At 37.9% G+C, this 22,688-nt stretch overlaps 2 protein-coding genes across 5 annotated transcripts in view; both read left to right on the top strand.

The window, feature by feature from the left end:
* The first annotated feature begins 793 nt into the window (after nucleotides 1–793).
* On the top strand, nucleotides 794–7,786 carry LOC148828366 (cytochrome c oxidase subunit 8B, mitochondrial). Of its 2 annotated transcripts, XR_016091620.1 has the most exons (3): nucleotides 858–977; nucleotides 5,196–5,345; nucleotides 7,056–7,098. XR_016091620.1 is itself a non-coding variant. In XM_088925510.1 (2 exons), the coding sequence occupies exons 1-2, from the start codon at nucleotides 858–860 to the stop codon at nucleotides 5,292–5,294; spliced, it is 219 nt and encodes a 72-aa protein (XP_088781636.1). In that variant the 5' UTR covers nucleotides 794–857; the 3' UTR covers nucleotides 5,295–7,786. The 2 variants fall into 2 exon arrangements, 1 of the variants encoding a protein (XP_088781636.1); XM_088925510.1 differs by having other exon boundaries at nucleotides 794–977; nucleotides 5,196–7,786.
* Nucleotides 7,787–13,311: 5,525 nt separating this feature from the next.
* The window catches only part of unc79 (unc-79 homolog, NALCN channel complex subunit), an 81,964-nt gene continuing 72,587 nt past the window's right edge, over nucleotides 13,312–22,688 (top strand). For all 3 annotated transcript variants that reach the window (XM_088924837.1, XM_088924836.1, XM_088924835.1), the window contains exons 1-2: nucleotides 13,312–13,333; nucleotides 17,456–17,576. In XM_088924837.1, the coding sequence (XP_088780963.1) occupies nucleotides 13,312–13,333; nucleotides 17,456–17,576 (143 nt within the window). The remainder of the gene's footprint in view (nucleotides 13,334–17,455; nucleotides 17,577–22,688) is intronic.

The following is a 22,688-nucleotide window of genomic DNA, read 5'->3' as shown; positions in this document are numbered from 1 at the left end:
GTGGGTAACTGCGTCAGCATGCGTAGGCTGCAAGAAACAAGTAATAGGCTCACACCTGAAGAAGGCTCCATGGCCGAAACGTTGTGTTTTCTTTCTTCTTTTTTTCAGCATGGAATAAACCTATTACTCATAATTTAACATAGCCAAGCAAGGGTTTTCTTAATCACAAGAAATGCACATATACAGTACTGTATATTCTATAATGTTTATTGTAATGTATTGAACATTGTAGCAGTTTTTAAATTTTATTTAAACTGTCCTGACCGGTGTTTGAAACATCAACTACAACCGACACCAGTTTCATAATGATTAAACATTAGGATTAAAATCTATCCACTCATCCATTTTCTAACTGCTTCATCCAACAGAGGGTATCTGGGGAGCTGGAGCCTATCCTGGCAAGCAACAGGCGCAAGACAGGATACATCGCAGGACACAGACAGACAAAACCACTTGCACCCGAGTCAATTTTCCCAGAAGTCATTTAACCAACCAGTATGTCTTTGGACTGTAGGAGGAACAAGAGCATCTGGAGGAAACCCAGGCAAACATAGGGAGAACATACAAACATGCAAGGTAGCTGCATAACAAAACCTTGTCTCAAAGAGTCAGAAATAAGAACAAGGAATGTCAAGCTGCTTTTTAAAGGGCATCTGCAGCTTAGAGAAGTCTAAGACCATCTTCAGGGAGATAGTGTATATCAGAGGCTGTCAATGGCTCCTCCCTTTGAAGGGATGGATTTAAGTTTTGTCTGAATCTGTCTTCAGACCCACAGGACATGCAAGCCAGTCTTTAACTATCCCTCAGACCAGTGTGCAGACTACAGAAATCGAAACCTGGCAAAGCTGTGTGAAAAAATGTTTGCCATTCTGAGAGGACCCACTACAGCTGCACATCTTTTTAGGAGCGAGAAGATACTAACTAAACAGACAGCCAACATCTACAGCAAGCCCCCCAAAGATAAGATCGGACCAGGGGTGAGTGACATTCTTCTTTCAGAGAAAATTGCCTATCACGTGAAACATTGCAATCTTTTGGACTAACTACATGTTTTAAGACACAAAAATAAAATGTAAATAAAACAATAAATATCTGACAGAAGCAGAAGGTAGGAATGCTATGTTGAATTATTTTAGGAACATTTTCTTAATGTGATATAACAGTTTGAATCCATGAGGTTCAGAAAACATTGTACTGGAAGATTGTTGACTAAAACATCATGTACTGAACTACCGTGTCTGACTTTGACCTCTGGAATCAAGATCTACCAGTACTTGCTAACCCATAATAAATTACTGGTTTATTGGGTGCAGATACAGCGGCACCTACTGTTGCAAAATTAAAGTTAAAATCATCATTAATATAATTATATGTAGAAAGTGATTTTGTTATCTTACTGTTAGGAAGAAGGGGGCAAACAGGTGTGTTTTCTAAGTAGTTTCGGCATTCTCATTTTTGCATTTTAAATTATTTTGGCAGATTAATCAATTTTCAGCCTTCATGGTTGTTTCAGTGATATTCAATTGTGTTCAGATAATGGTACTTAGAACATTATTTGCTGGAAATAAAACTGTGAGAGAGCTGAGTAGTAGCCTGGCACCTAATGCTGCTGCCCCACAGCTATTTGGTCAGGGGTTTGTTTTCAGGTTGGACTGCCTTCTGTGTGGAGTATTCATGTTCTCCTCACATTCACAGGACTTTTCATTGGATCCTCTGTTTTCCCTCCACCTTTCAAAGACACACTGGCAAAACAAAGTGTCTCTAGCTTGTCCCTGTGTGCTGTCTCTAGCTGGACTGTGTTTGTATGTCTGCACTCTGCTAGGAACTGGCATTCTGCTATGTTCCGTTTTGCTTCTGGTTAGTTGACACAGTCCTCACCAAGAATAATCACCTTTCCGGAACGGATGGCTGGAAATAATAACATATTTTATTATGTCAGCATCTCCTTGACGGTCAATATTATTTTGACTTTCATCAGACAAGAACATTCTGATGATATGTCATTTCTCCTCATTGAGTAAATATTTTTTTATTACCTTGTCTATTTTGTTACCAGTGTTAGTGAATTGATGCCATACAGTCTACAATCTGGTCCATCTGGCAAAATTTATGACTACTCACAGGGTAAGGGTTGTATGAAAAGCATTGAACTAATATTCTTTAAAAAAAGGGAGCTTGTCATGTATATGATTTGTGAAGTAGCTTCTGAAAAGGATTTTCAAATCTTATTACCAACAGGGCTGCAGAAAAACAGAATGACAAAAATGGTTATTTACAGAGAATACGTGACCTGCCTTCCACTTGTCCATGGGATACTAATTAAAAATATCTTAAAATGTAATTTTGCAGAGTTCCATTAATTTGGCTCCAGTGTGCACTTTCTAACAATTTCTTCAGAATTGTTGTTGTTGCTGCAACAGACAGTGAACATAGCAAACCTCCAATCAAGCAGACACAGCAACTTAAAAGCATGAAATGATGAGCAACATGAAAGAAATTATACATCTCAAGCATGGCTGTGTCAGCACTCTCATAGAAATTAGTAGTATGCACTGGATGTTATTAAAAAATAAAATTGATTAAAAATGACACAATCATGAAACTTAACCACAACAGAGATTGACTGCAACAGTTAAGGACATCTTCAATGGAGAAATGTAAGAAGCTAGCAATGAAGTGCTTATGTACATAGTAGTGTGTTTTCAAAACAGACTTAGATACAACTGTGTATTACGTAGAAATGTGGTGGATTTCAATTCACTTCCTGTTATGTGATCAGTTTGTGAGGATGGTCAATTTCTGGAAAATCAAGTTTTTATATCTACTCCAAGTTAACAACAGCGTAACTATAAAGAGCAGCGTCACAGAGTGTCTGAAGCAGAGCAGACCCACTGGTCCCAGCTGCTAGACAGAGAAATACAGCCTAATAAGAAAATGGTGATGCTGTTCTCCAAATTGCACTCTTCAGATGATCACCCAAAGGCCATTTGAGTAAGCATGCATGGTGTGTAATGAAACAGGGAGCACCAGGGCAATGGGAATCACTGTGACATAATCAAATGAAAGCAGAAATCTGGACCTGCTGTCTTTTATCAGGGGTGGTTCTGCTTTACTAACATAACAAATATAAGCTTTGTCTCTAGAGCTCGTTAGGGAGATCATGATACAATGGTCTATTCTTGATAAACAAATATAGTACTTTGATTAGCTTGAACTCCTTCAGTGTTCTCTGCTCTTAAATATGTGGGAGGTTACTTATTAACTATTACATTTTATAATTGACTTAAAATCTGTAACTATTAGTATGTGAAAGGCATAGAATTAAGGGACTAGGTCAAACAGTGGTTCTTATGTTACTGAGAGCTCAGCTAGAATGATTCTAGTATGTGTAGGCCAAGAGGACCAGATTTGGGAAGACAAATGAATACCCCACAAACTACTTCATTTAGTGGCAAAATAGGACTGGAAGCTCCATAGGTATGCATGGTAGTTGTTGAAGATTCTTCTCCTGCCAATTCATCCCTTAAGCATTTTAAATTGTGCCATTGCGATTTAAATATTTACATTAGAAGGCAACAACAAACTTTATAAACTCCCTTGTGTTCAATGGAACAGAAAATAACTGACAGCACAAACTATTAGGATCTGGAAATTTCATCCAGATTTCAATGTCAGTTCAGTTCCTATTACAGGCCAAGTGTCTGGGTCATGTCCCATCAGCCTTACGTGCAGTACGCACTAGAGAACAGGATAAGAACAGATCTCTCTGGAAATAATATGGTTAGTGTTCACAGGGGAAAGGATCTGTAAATTAAAAAAATAACCAGAAGCCCAGCTGGGAAATAGTTAATGAGCACATCCTCTGTTCAGAGAAATGTATACAAAGGAAGTGAAGCTCTTTGAAAGAAAAACAACTCTAAACATACAGTAACCTTCTTTGAAATACAACAGAATTGTGTGACACTCAAGTGAAGACTTAAAAGTCAGACCGCCAGAGAATATTAAATAAAAAAATCTTGCATAAAAAAGGGAAACGATGACAGCTATATGCTTGTTTTTTATGTTCCGCTTCAGAGGTAATTTTTAAAAAATATCCAATAGCTCGTGTTTTGATTATTTAAACATTCTTTATATCAGTTACATTAGAGCAGCTTGATTAACATTAACATTTTGAGATCTGGATGAGAAGCAAGTCCATCGGTTCTGTGAATTTAGCAGTGCTTTACTTATAATCCATCCATCCATTTTCTAACTTGCAGTACTAACCTGATATATGCTACTGTATATAGGGCCGCAGGGGATTCAAAGTCTAACTCGGCAAGCAACAGGTGCAAGGCAGGATATACAGTACCCTGGTTGGAATGCCAGTCCATCACAGAGCACACACTCACATCAAGGCCAATTGTGCCAGAAGCCAGGTATCCTACCAGTGTGTGTTTGGACTTTGGGAGGAAACTAGAGCACCTGGAGGAAACCCATGTGTACAGGGGGAGAACATACAAACTCCACACAGATTGTACTCCAAGAGTTGAACCTAGGACTTCAGCGCTGACAGGTAGCAATGCTTTTAATCCTAAAAGTCACTATTTATTATAAGCAGCTCCAACAGTCAGTTTTTCAGGTGTTTCCTGTTATTAGTCTCAGAACGACTCAAATCAGCTTCCTATAGGGTGGTGCGGCGGCTCTGTGGCTAAGGATCTGTGCCTGTGGCTGGAAGGTTGCCGGTTTGTATCCTCCAGCTGGCAGAAGAATCCTACTCCGTTGTGTCCCTGAGCAAGGCCCTTAACCCCAGCTTCTCACAGGCCGCCATATAAATGGCTGATCCTGCGCTCTGACCCCAAGCTTCTCTCCTTGTCTGTGTGTCTCATGGAGAGTAAGTTGGGGTATGTGAAAAGACAAATCCCTAATACAAGAAATTGCATGTGGCCAATAAAGTGATCTTATCTTATACAGCACATATGTGTTGTGGATATATTGTGAGAAAAAAGGCATTTCATACATTGCTTCTTTTCTTATTTTGTTTTTGAAAACATTGCAACCTCACAGTGAAACAACACCATATACAGCATTACCAAATCATTCAGTTATTGAATAATAAAATAAAATAACCTTCCTCATATACAGTAAATGAAGACAGCAGCCGTGTAAACCAAGGAGTACAGGCATTCATTTATATTTTCTCTTTTTTTCCACAGCAAACATTGTTCACCATGTCAGTATTTGCAGTGACTCTGCTGGGTCCTGCTGGGTGGATTCTACACCATCTCCCAGAATACCGCAGGAGACCTCGCTGAGCCTCTGCTGACCACCACTAAAGTTACACCACAAGCTCATCCTGCAAACCTGTGAGGGCTGGGGAAAAACACTTGACTCCTTTAGATTTATCATGTTCTTTAGCTCCAGAAACACCTACAGTCATACATATACGATTTCTCCATCACAATAAACTAAATTCACTCTGATGGTGTTTGGAAAACATGCAAAAACATTATGAAGTCTAAAATAAGCATTTCGAATATTGATAGTAAAGTCAACACCATAAAACATAAATAAAACAACCTTCCTACAAAAAAAAACCTTATTTTCCTATCAAATTCATTATCCTTAAGTGATTTGGAAAGATGTGCAGCATATTTGCAAGAATCTGAAGCAGTTTTAATCTGAAAAAGCTGAGCATGTTGCTTTCTCATTTTGCAACTTCAGCACACTGTTAAAGGGGAACTGCAGTCCCAATTTCTCATTAAATCTTGGTAACAAAATAAATTCATTCATGTTATAATTTTGTTTTACAAATTTTGAATTAAGCACAAAATTGTAAACTTTGTGAAAGTACTGTAAGTTACCATGTTGTTGCAAACTCGCATTAGAGTTCCCATGATTTGCGACGTGATGCAGCCCTTCCTGCTCGCTAGTCTCTGTAATGACTATTATAATGTTGTCACGCAGCAGTTAATTCCGGGCCCTATGCGGACGACGCGATCCAGAATAGTGAAGATACACGAGGGAGAAAGTCATGCAGGAAAGGGTCAGGATACAGGGGGGAGTGTCCAAGGTGAACTGGTGTCCTGGGGAAGTGAGTCCGGGCGAACAAACAAAGCCAAAGTACAAACGGGGAATCCAAACGGGAGAGTAGAGTCCAAAGCCAGGAGATCCATCCAAGGGTTAAAACCATGAGCCGGGTCGGGACTGGCGGGGCTGGGGATCAGGAACAGAAAGTTAAAACCATAACGGAGCCAGACGCAGCAGGACCCCGGGCTCTCATGATGCAGAAATCAGTGAGGAAACAGGAGTGAGGTCCGCGTCTGGCTTTTAAGGGGGAGCGGGAATAGGGAACAGGTGCAGACAATGGGAGGGAACAAGGAAGGGCTGGAGCGCCCTTAAGAGAAGGGGTTAGCGATCGTGACAAATGTGATGTACGAGTGAATAAGTAAAGGCTGTGCAGCAGACATTTAACTGTAGAAATGTTCAAACGTGACCTGCATTCAGAGTTGTATTGTTGCTCAGCAAAACCGTGTTGAAATCAAAAGCAATATTTCTATTGGATTAAAAGAGATGTATTCACAAGCCTACTTGTTTACAATGTAATAGGGCAACAACACATCACTGAAATTTTTTTTGCCTAGTTCTGAATCGCAGAAGATGGTCTTGGGCATGCCAGGAAATTTAATATATTTTGTAAATTGGATGTTTTACAAGTTTACTTTTATTGTGGTTTGAAATGCACTCATCAATGCTGATTCTTTCTAACCCTGAAATATAAAAATAGCATAGCAGTTCCCCTTTAAGTACCTTGTGAATCAAAAGATTACTTCAATTTGATCGTTTGAAGTGATGTGGTCATGGTCACTCAGCTGCATCACAGCAGGGCACATTGCAAGTAGAGCAGCTGGTGGCCATGCCTCCGTCTGCCGTGATCGCTGTAGAGGGAGGATATGCAGAACACCTGGCTGAGAAGTCACACGGCAGCAGATGCTCTGAGCTATTTAAACTCTGTTCAGTCTCTCCTCTTGCCATTCAACATTGGCATTAACTTCACTTCCCATCCCACCTTACAGGTTCCCAGTGGAGTCCCTCTGTTCCTGCCTTCCAGTTTCTTTGCCCCATCTGGGCTCTGACTGAGAGCACTGCCCTCCGCTGTCCTGCCCAGAGCTTTCAAGCCGCTGAGTGTGGGCTAGAGGCTGGGATTCAGCTTTTCACCCAGACCTCAGCAGATGATACCTTCGGCCAGGCCTCTGGCGTGCCTCCCCTGTCTGCCCTGACGGTGCTTGCCTGGTCTCAGCAGGAGGCCCCCCAAAGAGCATGCACCATCCTTATGACAAGCCCGACTTGGAACATCCTGCCCAGCCTTGAAGGCTGAACGCCTCTGTTCTGCTCTACATCCTGGAAAAGGCAAATATCTTCACTCTGGTGGCTTTTTCTCATCCTGCAGCTGTCATCCCTTCACTCCTCTCCTGCCTGCGTCCTGGGCAATTCCGGGAAACGCCGCTAGAAATCTGGACAGTCCAATGAAATACCAATACAGAAATACCTGTGGAGAGTTCCACACCCCAGTTGGCCTCTGCTCCTGGAGCCTAGACACAAATTTCCCGGACAGTCTCACCTCATGCTGGCCCTGCTGTATCTGGGCCTGTTCAGTGTTCACCTGCAATGAACCGGCCTCTCCCGTGGACTGTGACACCCTTGCTCTTGGGTCCGTAACACCTCCAGGTCCACCCTCTTTCCCCTTGGAAACAGAACTTCCATGTAAACTTATTCTCCTTGACCAATAAATCTGTTGATGTATTGCACTGTTTAATTTTTTCTTCAAATGTTAGTCATTTAGTTTTCATCTGTTAGACCTGAGGCGGACAGGGCTCAGGGAGGTGTTTGTGCTCTACATTAAAACAGATCACCACCTATAAAATTCTAAAACATGCCATGAAAAAAGCTTTTTTTTTAAAAAAACAGTATGTTCTCAAAACTGAAACCAGATCTTCACTCTGTCGAGCTGGACACTGACTTCATATTTGAGCCCTGAGTTGAAATATTATAAAGGAAAAATTAATATATTAAAACCATATTCCCATTCACCTTTGTCAGTATCCATCCAATTGTATGAAATAAAAGTGGAATTACACGGAATGACACTTTGTTCTATGAAATCCTTCTCTGAAAACAGTTTTGTATATTGTCCTGTGTCCACAACCAATTAACTCAGACAGCCATTCCTTCTGATACACTACTCTTTCACAACCAATAGTGAGTAACCATGTGCTATTGTCTTCAGCAGTGCAGAATTCTTCATTAAGGAATTCCATTTGCAACGATTAATCGTATTACACTACTGCATGGATGCCGAGCCTAATCAACTTTAATAACTCTCACCATGTACCACAGTTAAAGATTCTGCTTCTGTGTTTCGGGGTTCTTGGTCATTCCACTTCTTTGAGGTCCCAGACCTCTTCTTTCCTGGGTCCATTTGCTAATGTCATTAAAGCTTCCTTCAAATGCCCCCCAAAACATTATCCCTGTTTCTCTGTTCTCTCGATTTGCTCTCACGATTCACCTCAAATGGAACAATACAGATACAAGGTAAGTCAGGTGAAGGTGTTTGCATTCACCATTTTCAAGCTCGATTCTGTTATCGGCCTTTGCAAGTCTCTTTGTTCCCACTTCTCTCTTCATTATCCAACCCCCCCATTTATCGACCAGAACCATCACCAGTACCTACTCACTGGTCTGCTAACTAAAGCCAGCTTCAGCATTGATCACTTATTGGTCTGTCTTGCAGGATGGGCGCAGCCTCATCCGCAGCACAATGATAAATACAGTTTCTAATGAGCTCTATGCCAATATACTTAATCCAACCTACCTAAAGCTTCAGCACAGCCAAACTTTAATTAAGAATTCTTTATCCAAGGTATTTGTATCTCCTTTTGTGGGTACTGTTAGCCTCAGTTTTACATGAGTGAGTTATACAAAACAAGCTTCTAATCCAATTTGCCTCTGTATCAGAGTTATTAGGAACTGATTGAACATCTAGAGTGACAATAGCTAAAGATATGGCAGCAAAATTATGCATCATGGTTAATAGAGGATGTCTGCCCATTTTTGTATGCTTGACAAAGGAAAACTTAATGTTGCGCATTATTTTCCTGTTATACCTTTTTTCTTAATTGTTTGCATGCCATCTTAATGAAAACATATTTACATGGTATCCAACATAAATCATAATTTTTAAAGGCCAGAAAATATGCAACTATAAAACGGGTTCAGAGTTGTTTTGAAGTACGATCTCCTTCGAGCAAATTTCCACAGAAGTGCAAGACGTATTTGTGATACAAATAGTGTGTTTGCAATTTTTTATTTGCTTCGTGAATTTCAGAAGGAAAAAAAAAGTCATTTTGGAATGATATTGACAATATCTTCACACAATGCTATGAGCTCCAACACATTAAGACGGAGCCATGCCATTTCAAAACAAATACTTCCAATATCAGCTGGCAGCTATATCACCTTACAACTCACAATTGGCAACCCACTGAAGCTCAGCAGGTGTGAGCCTGGTCAATACCCGGATGGGGGACCTCCTGGGTCAGCTATGGTTGCTGCTGGAAGAGGTGTCCAGTAGAGGGTACTCACCCTGTGGTCTGTGTGGGTCCTAATACCTCAGTATAGTAATGGGGACACTAAAGTGAAAAAAGGTGCAGTCCTTTGGATGAGATGTAAAACCAAGATCCTGACTATCTGTGGACATGAAAAATCCCAGGGTGTTTTTTAAGGGTGTTACCCCATTGTCCTGCCCAAACTTCCCATTAGCCTTTACCAATCATGGCCTCCTAATAATCCCCATCTATGAATTGGCTTTATCACTCTGTTCTCCTCCCCACTAATAGCTGATGTGTGGTGTGGCGCACTATGGCTGCCGTCACATCATCCAGGTTGGGATGCACATTAGCTCTAAAGCAGTTTGAGTGGAGTAATATTATTATAATTATTATTTTTATCTTCTGCACAACTGTCTGCATATGGCCATACAGGTAGCACAGGGGCAAGTGAACAGATTCTAATGTTTTACTCAACATGTGCTAATGCTGTTAAATGTGAATAGTGTGTCAAAACAGATTATTTTATTTTATAGGCATACAGTTACTGTACTTGCTGAAAGCACTGAAAAAATTATCCATAAAATGATTCACATATTATGGTACTTAATTGGTGCCACTGGATATTCTAATAAAAATGTTACACAGAATGCAGATTTTCTGTGACTGTGATGATACTGTCTCTCAAAGATGTTGGTAAGAACCAGTCCATCCATCCATTCATTCATTTTCTTACTGCTTTATCCAGTACAGGGAGCTGGAGTCTAACGTTCTGCATGGGTGGCCAGTCCATCACAGATAAGGGACATTCACACAATATGATGCCTCTGAGCCTCTAGTGGTGCTGCATTTGTCCCATAATTACCATCAACGACCACATTGATGGTTTAAAAACAAAATCTCACCTTTTGTAGTGCACAGAAAAAAAATCAAGGCTTATCCTTCAGAAAACCAAAACACCAGCAACCAGAAAATTTAAAAAAATACAGTAACAAATTAAACATAAGTTTAAAATTCTTCATAATAAAACTAATGGAGATGAGAAACTAATGGAGATGCCTAGTAATGGGCTTAACCTGTAAGTCTTTCCAGGTAGGGACAAAGTGAGACAAGGTTTCCTCAGCAACAACTCCCCCAAATGAACTAAGTCAGGGGATTAAATCTCTTGCTTAGGCAATACCATGGCAAAAAAAATATAAATGAAAGGGTAGATTTACCCCAATATAAAGAACAAAATTAATTACATATTAATGACATATCAGTGATAGTACTGTTGATCAAAACTGTTGTATATATCCAAGAGATATTATGCTGTCCCATATCTGTCCAGTATTTACAATGTAATCTAACTCACCTGACAACTTCAGGATGGTCTACTACCACCTTTTTATAACTTTAGTATTGCAAGTTCTAGGACTGGCAGGTGGGGACAGTTCAGAAGATGGCCTAAGAAATGGAAAGGAAGGTTTTGCTTTCCATCTTTCTGAGATAGGAAAAGTTGATCTTGGCAAAGAGCAACATAAACCCTTAAGGTCATCCTTTTCCTCCCCACTTTCGCAAAAGCTGAAAGCCTGATTATTTTTCATCAGGGGAATTCTACAATGTAAATCGTTTCCTGGAAACCAGATAGACATACTATCAAAAAATAAATAAAATAAACTTTTAAATAAACAGCCATTACCCATGTTACACTACAGAAATAAAATACAAATACTGTACAATACAATCTCTTCTCATCTCTTTTTCTCTCTTTCTTTGTTTTTTGTTTAATGGAAGCTACTGTACATAGACTGTTCCTCAAGGTGCTCTGGGTTTTAAGTTCAGCTACAAGTTCTCTGTTACCGACAGATAAATTAAACCAAGTTGAAGCACTAGTTCTAAAAAATAGTAAAAAGTTAATGAATGGAAGCTTTTCAGCCATACATGTTTGATGTAAATCTACATTTTTCTATAACAGAAGCAAATTGCACAAAAGCCAAGAAATAAAACAGAAATGATAAATAAATCTTCAGAGATTCAAATAATGCTGAATATTAATAAAATATACATGATTTTTTAAAGCTATGTTTTTTATCGTTTGTCACATGGTGTTATTAAACATAAGTTAAATATAACTGTATATAAATATGCAGGTAACTTGTTTTGTCATATATTTCTTGTACATAAAAAAGAAAACAGGAGAATACAAATACCACATTAACAGTACTGTAGTCCCCATGTGAACTCCCAGCTTAATCTTATCTGTTACTAGAGGTGAGATACCCATGAAGCTATTATGTCAAGGAATTATTATAACAAGGGATGTCTCCAAATATCAAAGTTTCTCCTCACGCCAACATCCTCATTGATCAATAACACAGCTACATTATTATAATTTATTATAGTTTGTTCATGTCTTTGTTTGTGATCAGAGGTTTAAAGCAGATTTACTGTATGTGACATCTGCAATGATAGAACGAATATAAAGAATATTACTGTTGTGAAGTTGTGAAGAACACAACTGTTCTTTAAAATGTTGCATAGGATTTTGCCTAACATTCAACACAAGGGTAAAAGCCCAGATTTCTAAGTACAAAAAAACTGTATGAAATAAATAAGAGACAATTTTTTTTTTCATGGAAATTTTCTATCATAATATAGAAGAGAGGACAGGGCATTTCGATTTATTGGAAGAAGCAGCTGTGTGTATATGGACAAAGTTATAAATGCATTGTTTTGAAGGTTGGAGCAAAATTTATGGCAGAGATTTTAAATCCTGGTCTCTGATGGGTTTCTGATTCAGTAAGGTATATAGGTCTATAGAAAGCTTACATTCAGACAATTAGACATAATCTTTCAGTTCATGGAACTCTGGTACAGGAACTTTAAAGTTAATAACCAACAAAACCAACAAAAACGTACTAATGAATGAATAAGGAATAATGACCATAAAGACGTTGCCCTGTTGAAACCAATGATCCGCGGTAAAACATAAACCAAAGACCACAAGAAGAAACTAAGGAGAAGAACTTTTAACTTAGAATAACACACAAAAAAGTTTTTGGAGCTTGGAATTTCAGCTATACTGAAACGGTCACTCTGGCTTCCTTCGGGAAACACATGGATAAGATTCTCTACAAACGTTATCAATCCTCATTAACATATTAGAATAACCATTCGACGGAGAGCGTTTTTGTTTTACATATCTTGATGACATTTGAAACCATCTGTTGCTTACAAAAGGATAGCGACTTTGAAACAACTGCAGAAAAATGGATATGACACTTCAAATAATTGATTGTACAATAAAACGACATAAAACTACCTTGCCCTGACAATGTAAACAGACCGAAAATCTAAAAGAGAAAAATGGAGGGTCGCACTAAAAGAAAATCATTTTATGAATGGCAATTTGTCAGTGCTGGATCAATCCATTTGTTGCAAAAGGTGTGTTCAGCTCCTATAATTCATCAGCCGTCTTTTTGGAAGGAACAGTTTCAACTATAGACGGTGGTATGACACGGATTAAAGCTGGATATACCAAGACGCTGATTATTAAAAGAACCCCCTCACGATGCTGCGCTTAGGTTAAAAATAAGACTTAGTAACGCCTAGATATTAGTGGTATAAGCAAAGCCAGCAAGAGCGCAAGGGGTTCATTCACTTTTGTTACTGATCGGGACTAAGAAAAAATACACCGCAGGGACGAAAAAGCGTTGATCTGTTTTTTTCGAGAAAGGCTTTGAACATGTCTACAAAAGCAGAACAATGTAAGTAATACATGATACGGGTTATTTCTAGAGGTGTAATGGCAATTGTCAGAATTAATTGCAAATCAAATCACGGTAGCTGTCCTTGGTGATGAAACCATGGTTGCTAAGGCAGGTTGCAACACGTCCATGCTATGCAGAGGGTGGCAGGGAGGGTGAATTAAAAAAAAAAAACATTGTTTTCTTTTAAAATAAGGCAAACAAGCTAAAAATGGTAAAAACAGCAGCAAACATGTAATTTTTAATTGAGGACAAGAATCCTGCCAATGTGGCTAGGCTGCATTTTTAATCTCAAGGTCGAAGAAATCTATCACTTTCAGATTGTATCGCAATATGGAGGAAAAGGGTAAATCACAAAGCAAGTCCTACCTGTTATGTTACGTTTAAGGACATGTTAAGAATAAATAGGCGAAGCTCCTTAGGTAATAATTGTTATGCTCATTTCGTTTTATTTAGTATATAGAAGTTTGACTATAGAAATTAGTTAACAAAACGTCAGCCATATTTTATAAAATGAATTAACACAAAATGTAAGCAAAGGTATAGCTGTGTGGCATAGGTGTGCTGTTAGAATTCATTCAGCTTACAATATACAAGTATAGTGCTTGAACTACATGTTAAAAAAAATGAACCAATGAATTTCCCTCGCATGACACGAATAACATTAATATGGTTATTTTTGAAAATGCAAATGGGTCATGAAACGCCAAGTCTGCCCTGAATAATAAGCCTTAAACTGCTGATACAGCAATAATTTCATAGTTTAAGATGGTTGTGTGGCAAGAGACAAATGTATCTATTAATCCAGTATTGTGAGTAAATGCAAAATGTATTACCTCATAATAAGTATGTAGTAGAAGTATTACCTCATACAGCAGTATTACAATCTCGTTCAATATTAAAAAATATTCTGAACTTCAGATAGGTTCAGGAATTATTTGAAGTTTTCTAATAAAATGTATCATTTCTTTTAAATAGTTGCAAAATAGGATTCAAATTAATATTGTGTTAAACTGGAATTCAAGAAGACAAACATGCATTTTTTTCATCTTAAGTGACTGGAATTTTTTCATTTATGTAAAGATGCATTTTAACAGGAAATATTATGCATGCTTATCGAAATTGTAGGTTGATGTCCAACTTTGCCTCATAATAACTGGGCTGCTGTAATGCCACGCTTTAGCTAAGACAACGATAAGAACAGCATTTTTGCCTAAATAACTAGAATTGCTGCTTTTTTGCAAACCAGTAGGTCAGACAAATTAGGGAAAAAGCAGAGCAAAAGGCGATGGATGTATGGGAAGCATTTAAAGGTCGTGACTTGCTTTCAGTTAATAAAGTTTGTTGTACTGTAGCTCATGCAATCTGACAGACAATTACTTGCACACTGTGTTTGTACCAACCTTTTTGCATGTTTGCATTATGAATTCTCTGTTGTTTGCAGATTGTGTTAGCAGAGGAAATCCTACAGGGATTTAAAGATCTTTTTTCATGTGCTGTTGATCCTGATATTTGTTTAATGATTTTTTCGGCCCAAGGGACTCTTGACCAGGTTGGGAACAATTAAGTCAAGTGAAGTTACGAACAGTGAGAGCCTTTTGAGTCATAAAACTACAACACTGGGAGGTTGGCTACATTAAGATATGAACAAGCCACGGTGACATTAAAGGTCAAAGACCCTTTCAGCTAATGAAAGGACTACATGTGATAGTAGTCTACCACAGAAAAGCTAGAAAGCCCTCAGGGTTTTAATCTGGGAAAGAGAGCAGATTTCTACTCTGTGTCACAGAGTCCATGACAGCATTGTTTCTTTTTATAGTTGTGTGTTTCCTACAATTATGATGGAACCTCTTGTAGTGCTTGAAAATTGAGAAGGCATCTTAAAATCTGTACCCCTTTTCACTGGAGAAAACATAAGACAAGCTTATCATTTCATTGATTTTTTGTGTGTTACTTAACGTCAGGAATGGCTTCAAGCCTGACTCTGAATTGATTGTTAAAGCCTGCTGATATTTCCATATTTCGGTTATACCATTCTGCATGTACTTTTAAAAAAAGCAGTGAACTTAAAGAACTTTCATCCTGCCTTATGTGTAAGACATTCCTTTTGATGTAAATTTTGCAGCAAATTTTTCTGATTTAACTGTTGTGTGCCATGTTGTTTAACATTTCTGGCAGAAGGACTGGTGAATGTGAAGATTCCATATGACCCATCAGGGAAATGCCTCCAATAAAGGAACAGGAAATAACCATAGCCTTGAGGATGCTAATACACATCCTGGCTTTGCTGGTCCCCTGTGGCCATAACCTCCTAGGGCTTGGCACATAATTATCAAACATGCCCAGGATTTGGCAGTGTGGCATCACCAATGAGACCCTGGGCTAACCATGACTAATCACCATTTTTTCTCATTTTAACTTACTTAACCTATAAGTCTGGTTGAGACCAATGGGGTTGTGTGCATTTGGTAGCCATTTTGAAGAAAAAAAAATCGACCTGCCTGGGTAGATTCTTTTCCATTAATCACAAAGTAGGACCATTAACTGTGAAGAGCATTCTATATTTTATTCTTATTGAGTTGAAAGACTGTTTGCTATGTATTCTGCATTTCCTTATTCTTATATTAAAAGGTACTGCAGATCCTGTAAACAATCATTTGTTCTAGATACTTACAATCCCTTGCAAAAATATTCACCCTCTTCCAATGATGCCCCATTCTGTTTAATTACATATGACACATACAGACCTTTTCTTTTAAAAAAGTGAATATTCTGAATAGAAACGTGAATGTTCAAACTGAATACTTCTAGAAGTGAAAGAAGACTAAGAAAAAAGAAGTATACATATAGTATATCAGTTCAGGTACACAAAAGTTGTTTGACAAGTCACATATTAAGTGAAATGACTTCTGTCTGTGATCTGTATGTGTCATTTGAAATGGGACATCATTGGAGAGGAGTGTATACCTTTACAAAGCAATGTATTAATGAGTTTGGTATATAGTGTTTTGTATTGTTAAAAAAGGTACATAAAACAACAATTTTTTATTTTAAATATATGATTACAATTACCAGGCAATTGAGAAGCAAGCAGCAATGGGAGTTTTGCAGAAATCACACAGTAAGACAACAGTCTAAAAAAGAAAAAAAATTACAATAAAAGGTTACTTCTAAATAATTTGGCAGGTACAGAACCTAGCTATACTGAAGTATATTGCCTTGAATATTAGATACATTTTCTATGTCAAAACATGCAGCAAGGTCTCTGAGTTTGGTTGCTCATCTTTGTGCAAACTGCTCCTCATGTACGCATTCATTCAGGAAGCTGATATCTACATCCTACAGTAGGTGCAGAAGCACCATACAGCAGGAAAACTGGATAACTCCACCATTTGTTCAGAAGCGCTCATTTCAATATGCTGGGGTTCTTCAGTTGATACATTTCCAAACAGAACACAACTTGCTTTGATATTGACATTTGGAGAATCTTATTTTTAACGAAATAAGGAAGTTGTAATGTCTTAGCCTAAGAAAGAGGGAGATGGTAAATCAAGTCATGAAGCATAACTTTTTCAGTTACTGATAATGAAAAAAAAGGTTCTGTCTACTCCAAAAAGTAGGGATTAATCTGGGTTCAGAGTTCAGGTGGTATGTCCCCCCCCTTATGTTAGCAACAAAGTGGTGGGACTTTTATTTAACATCTAAAAAATTTGCTGTTTTGAAAGTGTTTGAAGAGATAATTCATCCATTAAACACAGAACATTCATGTCAATTTTCAGGACATAAAAAGAAGCTACTGTATTTGATGAGAGCTCTGTCGATTGATCGAATTCCAAACAAACATTTTTTTTTTTGGGGGGGGGGGGGATTAAAAGAAGGATAAGAAATGCAATCATTGCATGTTACCGTATTTTTAAAACCTTTGACATATTTTGGAAATAAAGACAAAAGGGAGTAATTCACAAAGACTTGGATTGAACCTTTAGAATGAATACATTATTAAAATGAGAGCATGAAGCTTATACTTTGTGAATTCCCCTCTTTCCTCCAATGAACCTGACAAAGAGGATTGAATGTTGTCACCCATTTATACGTTTGTTACTCTGCTTTTTATTTGTTTAGTTGCCTCTAAGATACGGTACTTGCAAGAGTATCACAACCGTGTGCTTCACAATATTTACCCTGTGCCATCTGGAACTGACATAGCAAACACTCTGAAATACTTTTCTCAGACTCTGCTCAGGTAAGTGCTGAATGCAGGAACAGAGAGGTTAAGTAAAGCACAAGGCTATTAATGCCTTTGAAATTATGGCTGCAAGATGAATTAAGGTCTGATATTCCTATGATCAAATCTATGCAGTTTATACTTGTGCCTGAATATTAAGGATGCTAATAAGAATGCTTGAGGCCAAGGTGGTCTCAATTCTGATCATGATTAATTAATTAAATTGATTGTGCAGCTAAAGTAACAATATGTTATTTATGGTACACAGACCAATCAATTTATTGTGTTGTTGGTATAGTTTTTCATTTTCTAAAACTTTAAGCTTTAGTTGCTTAGAGAGCTAAATTATAACATACATTATACAATTATGTAGTTTTAGTTTTATCTGTCACATTCTTCAAAACATGTTGATTTAGCAAGACAGGACTTTTTATTTCTTCAGGCTAAACATCAAAACAACATTGTTGCATAGACTTTCTGGAATTCCTGTTGCTGATTAATCCATTTTCTAAAATCCAGACAACCACCTTGGTGGTTCAATATCTATGCATTCAGGTCCTTCAAGTGTAAAACTTGATTACAGCTGGTTTTCAACATATCTTCATTTCTGTTTGGAGTCCCACAGTTGTAAAACTTGGGGGAAAATGTCAGAACAAAATAGAAGCATTTCCAGAATCAATGATAATTTAGTGAAAACAAAGTTTAGTCTGTGAAAACAAATCTGGAAAGTGTACAAACGGATCTGGAATTAGGATGGAAATACGATTCTGGGGGATTTGTCAGGTTCTTAGGATGTTAATTTCTACTTAGTCTCAGTCACTGAATTTATCTAATTACTTATTCCATGGGAACCTTTTTCTAAGATCTTTTACAGATTAAGATTTAAAAGGTGCCCTTGGTTTATGGCTAAATATCTTCTAAATACATTGACTAGTTGTTTAGTTAATCAAATTAGAACTGTACTCTACTCATCTCAGGTGAAGACACTAATGGGAATGTGATGATACCCCTATCTTTCAACATTAAAAATAAAATAAAATAATTAAATAGATTCTCAAAAGAGCATTAGCCACATACTTCCTAACGTGCCCCTCAAAAGTCTGCAAATAAAATCATGTAGTATCTAGAGCTCAGCTTCTCAGTCTTAAAAAGTTTCTTCTTCAGCAGTGAGGTTCTCAGACTCTAGTTTGAAATAGCCTGTAATTTCCTCTACCCAAATGCCCTAGTTTCTGTAATATTAATATTATTATACAAGTGTTTTCTTGACTCATTTTAAAACACAACCATTAAATCTAATTAGATTATCAAGAATAATTTAATGTTTTGCCTGAAGAAAAAAAAGGAAAATGCTTTGGTAAGTTTTTAAATGAAATGTTACTAAACATGAATTCAGTTTGAACAGCACCTGATATAGGGAGCATAGGAGTATTTTTATCATGCCATTAAGGAAATGCTTTAGTACCAAAACCTTAAGATCATATTAAAGTCATTTTGAATTATACGTGATATCAAGAATTTCTGTCTTCTGATTAATGTAGTAGGTATTCATTCACTATTCAAATGGGCGGTTTCTTTACACCTGAAAACTGTGAGACCAAATCTTCTCAAAAAATAATTTGAACATTTAAAAAAGAATGGAAAAAAATCAGCTCTACATTCTCTGTGACATAACAGTAATTTATGTAGCTGGAGATGATGTGCTGCATAAAACATTATAAAGGATTTGATCAAATATGGTCTAAATACAGCCGATTTTGCAAGGATTTGTTGGCAGGCAATGCATCTCAGTTTATTTCATCTGAGTTTCTGTCGTTTAGTGTGTCGTGCTCACATGGAAGGGAAAGCAAAGCACAATACAGAGCCAGACAAGCGGAAAGAGATAACGGCTTCCTGCGTCACTGTGGCTTTTTCCCTTAACTGGGCAGCACGTGAGAAGCTGTTGAAGGTTGACAGGCAGCTAATGCTACAAATGAAGCTGATGATCATTGCTCATAGGTGGCACTTCTGCTCTGCCGTGAGGAGGCCAAGGTTTAATTAACCAAATTGTTAGGAGAGCCAGATCTGTTTAACCCTAGTTTGTGCATGATTCCCCGAGGCACTTTCCTTTCAAGGGAATGTGAATTGGCCTGTAGTTACTGAGTATCAGATTCTAGCTTTGCATCAGCCCAGGGGAGTTCCAACAGGGCTGTGGTGAACTGACAAAAACAGACAAGGCAGACAGCACGTCCACAGCCTAGGGAATGAGGCTTAATGTGTTGCAGGATGCTGGGGTGGTTTGTTACAAGACGTTCCTGCCCACGTGTTGTCATGTCTAAAAGCAAGCTGTGAGGATCACGTGCTCTCTGTTTCTCAATGAAGTGTGGACAACACATGAGTGCAGGAAATATGAAATACCATCAGGGCACTGAACAACTTTTTTTGCAATTGTTTGCCTGGTATTATTAACACAGTTTTTGCCACACTGCTTTTTGGCATTTATTTTAAAAGGATAACAGAGCCATCCTGTTTTGATACAATAAAAGGAGTCCTGCACAGAATCTTTTTTGAATAAAATGATTCACTGCTTGTAAAAGTCAATGCTTCTGGGGAACAGAACGCACATGATAATAACACAGTAGTGACCATTAGCAGGAACTATAGCCTCTTAACAATTTTTCACGACCAGCAATGTACTGTCAGACCAGCACAAGGCAGGTACTGTAGATACAATAAATGTGGTTTTATTCCGATAGCTACTCACAGCTTACAAAAAGGGTTCAGTCATAAAAAGTGAAGAAAAAAACAAACAAAAATAGGATATCCACTATGGACACACACACAAAACGTAGCATTACTGTTATATCCCAGGCAACAGAAGAGCAAAACAAAAGAGAAAGCCTGGAGAGAACTTGTTTCAGGCCATAAAGTCCTGTCTCTCTCTCCGTAATGTTCGAAAAAATACTTTGAACAGCAACACCTTCCCAAATCAGCTCTGTTTGGCGTCCTTTTGCTGAAACAAAAACTCAGTAAAGGATTTCAGTTGTCTCTGTGGCATCTTACTTGTTTTGACTGTCCTGACGCCATAAGTTCTAAGATACCTCTTCTTACCCTAGCTGTCTGCAGCAAGACACAGGGTTAGAGAGGGAGGGCACAAATGACCCCTCTAACCTCCACTGGCCAAGGCTTACTGTACTGTATCTTGTTTGTGGCCAGAGGTCCAGGATTTGGAGATGTACTGTAAGCAGATGTAAACAACTGGAAGCTTCAGTACTTGTGGAACCAACAGTGTGCAGAATTTGTCAGGGGTCACAGTGCACTCTGTTTTTTTCTCTTTGCCCCGCTGTTCCACACTTCTAATGTGTCACCTCCAACTGGTTGGTAATTGATGGGCCTAGGCCAAGTCCGATCTGTGCTAGCTGGAAGGAACACCTTAAAAGGAGAGGGAAGCAGACACAAGACGAGAATAAACAACACAACACACCTGACAAAAGAACCAGCCATTATCTCCATAACTCAAGATAGCCCCCAAGCCACTGCCATATTCGCAGTTTTATCACCCTGTGACATAAACATGATGTAGTGCTAAATATATTATTACTCCTTTATCACCTTTAGGAGGTCTGCTTTTTATTATACTTAACAGCAGAGAACTTTGTTTTGGCCTGGACAGAATTTAATTTCAGTTTATTGTATTTCTCAATACTTCAGGAGGTTTTTCAGATTCTATTCTTAAATATTCTACATTTTTACGATGCATGCCTGAGACCATGTAAAATGGCCACAACAGTATTTTTCCCATCACCGCTAAGTGATTGAATCAAGGTACAGTCGACAACGTAAAACACGTGCACATTACGTTACATTATTGTCAGGATGTGTATTGACAACGCTGTTTGAAACAGTGGTTACGCAGTAAAATACTATTTTAAAGATAATTGATTTGTAGTTTTATGACTGCAAAAGGGTATGATGATCTTTTACTGTCAGTTGTTTGCTATGCTGGCATCACTTTTTGGATTATTACCACGTTTTCAGTAGTCATTTTTTCCTAATTGCAAACTTGCTAACTAAAAAAACAAACACTAGTCATCATGGAGTTGAAGCACCTATAATAAGCCTAACTTTGCTGTGTACCTACGGTATAAAATCTGTTACCTGAAACAAGAGAATGTAAGCTAGGTTTCTTGAAAGAAATTCGTTTCCAGACAGAGAATGGAGCTGCTTTCAATATTTTATAAAAACCCAGCTGCGGAGAATGCTTTAAATGCATTGAAGAGCTGTGGTTATCAGTTTTCAGATGTTAAAGGGGATCCATGTCAGGATGTTACAGATAAGCCGTGAGCATATTATTACCTGATGTTGCTTATTATACATTATATGGTGTAAAGAGTATAAAATTATTCTTATGGTAAATGTGGAGTTCTAGTATAGTACTGGCATGCTGATGTTTCATAAACTGGTCCATCTAAATAGAAGGGCAATATAAATAAGATTTCCTGAAAGTATGTGTTATATACTGTATAGAGTGCGATGATAAAAAATTGCCATGATGAGATAGTAGCAAGTGGGAAAAGTACCTTAAACACCACGTACCTTAATTCACTTTCCTGCTCAATTATTGGTTCACATGCCGGATGACAAATGGAAACATTAAAATTCGCTTAGTGAACTGCATGATTGAATGTTATTTAATAGGTATGGGACACTAAATGTATTTGAGATAAGATGCTATGACAAAACATTTCTCATTTTTGCTTTAAGAACATGTGAGGGAAAAGGTAGACCCGTAAGTTTTAAATGTAAAACGTTGCCAAGATTTGCTCTAATTAACAAAAGTAATGATGCTGACACTAGACCTAGAATGCATGATATATGATGATTAGTTACAGATAAGATCCCCCCCCCCCCCAAAAGAAAAAAGAAAAAATATATAAATTTATTAAACTACTGCTTATGTTTCCAAAAAGAAAATAAAGCCAATTTTGCAGACTAGGGAAAGCACACACAAACCTCCATTGCCATTAGCTCACAAGCATAATGCTATTGGTCATCAATTTTAAGCAACCTATTATTTTTTCTTTATAGTTTTTTCCCTACTGTAGTTTAGTTACATTTTTTTAGACCTAAATCCATATGCCTGTTGGATTTCAT

This window comes from Atractosteus spatula, chromosome 9 (genome assembly GCF_055471065.1).
Source record: "Atractosteus spatula isolate fAtrSpa1 chromosome 9, fAtrSpa1.hap1, whole genome shotgun sequence".
Lineage (NCBI taxonomy): Eukaryota > Metazoa > Chordata > Actinopteri > Semionotiformes > Lepisosteidae > Atractosteus > Atractosteus spatula.
The sequence above is the reverse complement of the archived record's forward strand: the minus strand, read 5'-3'. Positions and strand labels throughout refer to the sequence as shown.